We start from the raw sequence: 7,384 nt of genomic DNA, 5'->3' as shown, positions 1-7,384 counted from the left end.
AGGTGTTTTCCAAGGTATTAACCACAGCTACAATTAGGCTATTATTTCTAACAAATCTGAACACATAATTAGTTAAGCAAAGGTGAATCAGCCACGCGGAAATGTTCTGAGCGCTTGTCAGTCTCCTTTAAGACAAGCATAACGCACATCAGATGACTTTTACCTCAAATTCAGGTTTTCCACTATTCCCAATCTATTATGTTAATTAGTATTCAGTCCTTAAGTATTTTGATAAAGTTTATGTACGAGTACAAAGTAGAAAAAAAATTCATACTTAAAGCTTTGTAGCTCACACACACAAATGTATCCTTTTTAAGGTATATTTTAAGAACTGCTCAATACATTGTATGTTGTATGACACTGCATATATAACAATCTTTACAGTATAATGTGTTGCATTACCCACCAAAGGAAACTCATTTTAAAACCATTATAATGTTTCCAAATCTCAGTATTAAAGGAAACAAAAGCTCTTTTCTCAAAACCAAATTCATTCAGCAAGAAGTCTGATCTTTTTCATCTTCTGCAAGGCAGCAAATTTTGAAAAACCCTCCCCTTCCACAGTATTCATACGAGGAGAAAAAAAAATCTAAACTAGAAAATGTGTCAAACTCCACTTTTTTCTGCGATGAAAAATTTGCTTTACAACTTTTCTTTCCCCAAATTGGCTAAGTCAAGGACAGGAAGAATAAAGCCCATGTGATGGGAAACATTCCAAATATAAAGAATAAAAGACACACATTGTCCAAAACCACCAGTCCCAAGCAGGGTCGCAGCAAGCCGGAGCCTAACCCGGCAACACAGGATGCAAGGCGCAAGGCTGGATGGGGAGGGGACACATACAGGACAGGACGCCAGTCCGCCGCAAGGCACCCCAAGCAGAACTCAAACCGCAGAACCACCAGAGAGCAGGCACAGTCCAAACCCGCAATGCCACCGCACCCCCTAGAATAAAATACAATTCTCGCAGAACAAAAGCCTATAAAAGGCAATCAAAAAGAATCTGTGTAAAGGTGAATGGGAGGGACTTGGAAAGTAAACACACTTGTTCCCACAGCAGGCAAAATTCCAAGGGCCACACAGCCAAGTCTAAGCCAAGTCAATACAGGGTGTGCAATTCCATTCCTTGAAGATTGTCCTGTGGTTTTTAGGATACATTTCCTTTTGATGTGTGTGTGGCTGAAATGGCTGATAAACCAGTGTTTACTTTCATATGCAATGAAGATCAGAGGCCTTTCAAGATCATTGCACTATCTGGCTCTCAAGGACTGCAGAAGGTGCATCCTGAGATAATGAAGCTAGACCTTCAGAGAGAGAGAATATAACAGTTGGAGTAGCAGGAAGTAGAGCATTCAGGGGAATCTGCTTTGAAATCCTCCTTGAAAGGAGAGATGTGCATTTTGAAAAGCCATACAACTCCCAATACCATTAATTCTCCTGAGAGCTTCCATGTAACTTGATCAGATGAGTGCACAACAGAACTGTGGTATGTGACTTCATTTGCACATAAAAATGAGGTCAAATTCCAGAAAACAGGGCTAAATTGTTTGGATTGTGACTGAAAGTCCCCATGGTTGATATGTGGAAAATATTAAACTACTACATAAAAGCTGAATGTTTTTTTTTCCCACTGACTTCAGTAACCAGCTGTTAAAACAAGAACTGAAAATACCTGCCTGTATTTGCATAACAGCGGTGTTGAAGTCGCGCTCCACATTCTGATGTCCACACTCACAATGAAGTAATGAGAAATTAACTGATTTGTCAGGTTAATTCCTATAATAATTGTGATTCATACTTGTTCAGTGGTCCTTTTGCAACGAGGAATAGCACTTTTTTACTACTAAAAGGTAGTACTACTACTAAAGTAATTTTTAAGTTGTCATATAGGATAAAACGAGGTATAGAGTGGCGACGTTAGAGATACAGTAAGTACATATATCCCAGTGATGCCTGCTGTTAATATGAATACCTAAAGACAGATATGAATTTGCAAATTATTGAATACCAAAAAAAAAAATTGCAATAGTACTCAACAGAGCGATGAACACCATCAGGATAGATGTGACCTGCTAGCGCTGACATCTCACTATGCGTGAGCTTAGTGTGCGACTGTATGCTCGACTCCGACTCAGTGTGCTTCAGCTGAAAAGCTGACTCAAAATTTGTCCTTGGTGTGCGAATGTGTGAATGACTATGCATGTCCTTGCCCTGTGACGGACTAGTGCCCCTTCCAGGGTGTACCCTGCCTCACATCCTGTGCTTTCAGGATAGGCTCTGGACCACCACAACACTCCAGTAGGACAAGCATCTATCAACAGTGACAGCATTTATTAGCCTTGAATCAGTAGTTGGGTGATACGCCATCCACTTGTTATATCTATGCTATCAATGATAAAATCAATTCATAGAAAAAAGGTAGAAAAAGGCCTTCTATCACGCAAACATGTTATCAACAATCTTATTAATAAAGTCTGCGGAATTTTGTGTGACGATTTTTTTTTTAAACAATTTAGTCAAACTATTTGTCCACTTTTACAATAATCTTTGAAAAATTACAGATTTTAGTAACAGCCAAAAAACGCATATATTCCAGAGAGTTGCGACACACACTGCACTCATGAAGAGCCATGTGAAAGAAGGCAATTAAAAAAAAGAAAAAAAAAAAAAAAGAGACAATGCAATGACATCATCCGGACCGCGCTTCCGGTTTCCTGGCGACCCCCGGTGCTAGTTCAGCAGCACATCCGGGTCAAAGTAGGTTTTTTCCATGTTTTCTGACAGTTGTGCTCAGCGGAGCTAGCTAGCTGTACTAAAACACTTTTTGTTCCCGAATTCACTAATACAATGTCCCGAGGATCGAGTGCGGGATTTGACCGACACATCACCATCTTCTCTCCCGAGGGCAGACTCTACCAAGTCGGTAAGCGCGGCGCGCATCACTAGTAGTTGTTTCGGCGCGCTCTCGGTGCGCTAAGTGCTCAGTCATGGCTCCCAGCGTGAGTGCCTCTCTCTCTCTTGTCCGCTATTTTCTATGAAGGGCTAACGTTATCATTTGTCAGCAGATAAAGCTGTTCTTGAACTGTTGTTAACGTGTCACGGCAATAAGATGCAGAAGAGCCACTTTGTGGAAGCGGTTTTGTCGCTTGTGAACCGTCGCTAGGCTTTAAGGCCTCGCCACCAGGCATTCTTATTGTAGAAATCGAAAGGTAAAAATCTCGGAGGCTGGGTCAAACCTTAAAAACATAGCACAGAATTATGTAAATGTTTATTTCCCGAGTGTATTTAAGTACGTCATGTTTAATTTCTATTGAGCGTGCTAGCCTAATGCTCTAGTGTTAGTGTGTTGTATTTAAAATAAATCTCGATATAGCTTCAGAAATGATAAAATGCTGCCTTGCCATTGCTTTTGTAATGCATTCTTTTGTCTCCCCCCCCCCCCCCCCCCCCCCCCCCAATACGTCTGTTATAAGAATATGCCTTTAAGGCTATCAACCAGGGTGGCCTCACCTCAGTAGCAGTGCGAGGAAAAGACTGTGCAGTAGTCGTCACACAGAAAAAAGTGCCTGTAAGTGTTCTCCTCCTTTTATGTAAAATAAATGTAAAGTGTTTTGTAGTTCAGCTAATGTTGTGTTTTTCCTCCTTTCTCTCTCTGGCAGGACAAACTACTGGACTCCGCTACAGTCACCCATTTATTCAGGATAACAGAAAACATTGGCTGCGTCATGTCCGGGATGACAGGTACAGTGGAAGCAAAGCCGTTTTGTCAGTGTCTGTTCATGCACACCTCTGGAAGTAGTGTGTCAATTTGTTACAACTTCCATCATTTTTAATAAAGCAAAGTGCCCTTGGCTTGACTTTTCTTTGGAATGCTGCATGCTTGTTTTCTTAACAGGGAGTCTGTGTCGACTTTCTTAAACTCCCTGTCAATAGTGCACTGTAAAGCGCTTTGATTCAGTGCGCTGCTTTATTTGTAGTCTTACTTGTTGGTTTGATTGACTCAGCAACTGACTGACTGTCTGAGGTCCTGTCATTTCAAGCTGACAGTAGGTCCCAAGTGCAGAGGGCACGCTACGAGGCAGCTAACTGGCAGTACAAGTACGGCTACGAGATCCCCGTGGACATGCTCTGCAAGAGGATTGCGGACATTTCTCAGGTTTACACGCAGAATGCAGAGATGAGGCCACTGGGCTGCTGTAAGTATCAAGCCTCCTGCTACTACAGGGTTGATTCTTCTGTAAAACACGCTGCCACATTGCATTTTGTATGTTAATGATTACATTGAAATGCGTTACTTCCTTTTAACAAAAACCTGCAATGACATTTACTTGGTGTGTAACCTCCTGTTGTGTAAATTCCTGTTCAAACTGCACAATTTTTCAGTGGAAGATCTTTAAACTGTAAAATCATAAATATTTCTGTTTAAGTATGCAGTTTTCTTGCTTCCTTACTTAATATGTGATCTTAAACATAAGTGACACACAGGGCTTACCATTGTTGCCTTTTTAGGCCCACCATTATTAGTCAGTAGTTTGCACTCCAAAAGTAGCAAACAGATGTGCTCAGATTCAGCAAACAACAAACATGTATGTACTAGTCTCTTCAATGAGTGATATACAGTTGGATGGTTTCAATAACAATTAAAAACATTTAGGGGAAAAACCTAAACCACTACAGCAGCATGAGTGCTGCTTCTATTTTGATATTGTTGAAAGACCTTAGCATCAACCACTGTCAGTAGAGACCTTCCAACCCATTCTGCACAAGTCATTAGCATCTGATGTCATCTATACCCACAGCCTGTTTTCAGCCCAACTGCTTGTGTTTGCAAGTAATTGTGGTGAATAGAACACTTATGGAATAAGTGTTTTTTTTTTTTTTTTTTTTTTTTTTTTTTTTGAAAAAACAAAAATCTGAACATTTTCACAAAAAAGGCACCAGTTTCAATTAAGCACTTTTTTTCCTTTTCTCAGGCATGATTGTCATTGGAATAGATGAGGAGTTTGGACCTCAAGTGTACAAGTGTGACCCTGCTGGCTACTACTGTGGCTTCAAGGCCACAGCTGCTGGGGTCAAGCAGACAGAGGCAACCAGCTTCCTGGAGAAGAAGGTGAAGAAGAAGCTGGACTGGACCTTTGAACAAACTGTGGAGGTGAGATGTTGTCATGTAGGCACATCAGTATAGCCAGCCTAAGGAAATGCGCAGTGTACTGTTCTCCTGAAGAGAATGTGTGGGTATTGAACATACGCATTTAAGTCTGTGTCGAAGAAAACTGACTTTTTTAGTTTGTCAGAAGAATTACCTTAGTTTTGAACCCAAAGACTTAATGCGGAGAGACAGGAGTTCCCACAATTGCAGGGTTCATGACTTCCACCCCCTTGTGACACCCTAAGGGTCCTGAAAGCTCATGTGAGCATTTGTGTGTATGTAATGTCACATGTCTTATCACTCGAACATCCCCAGTTACTCTTGGAGGAGGTTCACCCAATCCTCCTTTTCAGGGTTTTTCTTACTTCACCAGCTCACATACACACATAGTACTTATCAATTGTGACACTCTAACCTTCTTTAAAGCCTGATTACTGTAGACTACTGGGTACTGTATCACAATGTAAAGATAGATATTGCCCGAGGATTTGCCAGTTGGACTGTCTCTGGAAAACTTCCCTCAGATACAAATTTCAGCAGGCAATAGTGTTTACTGTCTTTGTAAGTTGTTGAAGTTCTTTGGGCATGTAAGCTAAGTAATTTCTCCTATAAGTTCAGTGACTATAATAAACCATTAGTATAACATTTTCTTTGCTGTTTTCCAACAGACAGCAATAACCTGCCTGTCCACTGTGCTGTCCATTGACTTCAAGCCCTCAGAGCTAGAGATTGGGGTTGTTACAACAGAGAACCCCAAGTTCAGGTAATGGCTTATGGCTACAATCTGTGCTGTGTGACCAAACGTGACATTTACATTTATTGGCTTAATGTACATTTTTCTCAAGCTACATACAATGATTAACCAGTATTTAGAGGTTAAACATTTAGTGTTAAACTATACTAATGTCTCTTCAGTCATTCACCCATATTTACAGCAAAGCTCTCTCTCACACACACACACACACACACACACACACACACACACACACACACACACACACAGTACTTTAACAAATTCTGAACTGATACACACTCCACTATCTGTGACAAAGCCCAGTGTGTTCTTTTACGTAAGAACACTCCAGTTCACAGAAACACTTAGTATTGGAGCTATTAAAGTTGCTGGTTTAAGTTGTACAAGGGGCCCAGCTATTGTTCCTATGAGAAACATACTTGTCATTTTTTCTTTTAGCTGAAATATTGACCTGCAGACAATGTCAGCTAGAAGACTTAAAAAAACATTTTTTTCCAGGAAACTTTTGAGTTCTAATTCCTTGTGCTTAAATTCATGCTCTGTCCTTTACAGGATTCTCACTGAGTCAGAAATCGATGGTCATCTTGTGTCACTAGCAGAAAGGGACTGAGTTGCATCGGCCTGTGGGGGAGCATGGAGAGCTGCTTTGTTCTTGAGAATGCAGACCAAAAGCAAAGCCTTTGCTGTATATTTACCCTGTTCCATTAAAGGTAATGTTTTGGAGAAAAAACATTTTCCTGAACTGCTTATTTTGGGGGATCCCCAGTACATATGAAGCCACTTTCTTTGGATAGTCACCCATATTCCTGAAAATGTTCAGCATATCTAGGCCGGAAAGGATAGGCTTAGCAGTTTGCATGTTTTCCTGGAATTAAAAGTATCTCTCTCTCTCTCTCTCTCTCTCTCTCTCTCTCTCTCTCTCTCTCTCTCCACCTTTTGACCTTTTTCATCGAATTTCCATGACATGATTGACGGCACATAATCTCGTTAAAACTCCACTTCCTCCTGGGAAATTGTCACTTTCCATGCCAGGGCAAATGTTTACAAAACATTGCACAGCGTTGCAATAAGGTGTGAATTTGCAAAGCACAATGCTTCTGAAACCGTACCAGTATCTAATATGAAATCTCAAAAAGAGTTCTGAAAAGTTGCAAATGTTTCTAAATACTTTTACATTAAAAAAAAAAGTGCAAAACCCGATCAGTTCCCAGAATATTTTCACAGTCTAAACAAGGTTTTTTTTTTCAATTTAATTTGGACAGCTGGCTATTGCTGTTCTGATTCTTCCATCTTGTGAGATGCCTTTAGCTTGTAGGGAAATTCTTTCATGCTGTCTGTTGCAGCAGCTAAAAGACTTTTCCTTCCTGTATGGGTTTTCTTGCACTCTTATGAGGCAGGCGTTCAGAAGCAGCCCAGTTTGTTCTAAGTCTGAAGTAGGTGGATTCTGTTTGTAATCAGAAATTGTCCGTAAGTGTTCTGTT

At 40.6% G+C, this 7,384-nt stretch overlaps 1 protein-coding gene across 1 annotated transcript; it reads left to right on the top strand.

The window, feature by feature from the left end:
* The first annotated feature begins 2,720 nt into the window (after positions 1-2,720).
* Positions 2,721-6,744, top strand: LOC108924029 (proteasome 20S subunit alpha 6). Its single transcript, XM_018735125.2, has 7 exons — positions 2,721-2,923; positions 3,474-3,568; positions 3,660-3,741; positions 4,041-4,196; positions 4,974-5,152; positions 5,818-5,912; positions 6,456-6,744. Exons 1-7 carry the CDS (start codon positions 2,848-2,850, stop codon positions 6,511-6,513), a joined length of 741 nt encoding a protein of 246 aa, XP_018590641.1. The 5' UTR covers positions 2,721-2,847; the 3' UTR covers positions 6,514-6,744.
* Positions 6,745-7,384: the final 640 nt, after the last annotated feature.

Source organism: Scleropages formosus, chromosome 1 (assembly GCF_900964775.1).
Source record: "Scleropages formosus chromosome 1, fSclFor1.1, whole genome shotgun sequence".
In the NCBI taxonomy this organism is placed as follows: Eukaryota; Metazoa; Chordata; class Actinopteri; order Osteoglossiformes; family Osteoglossidae; genus Scleropages; species Scleropages formosus.
Note: the sequence above shows the minus strand (reverse complement) of the source record. Positions and strands in the feature narration are given on the sequence as shown.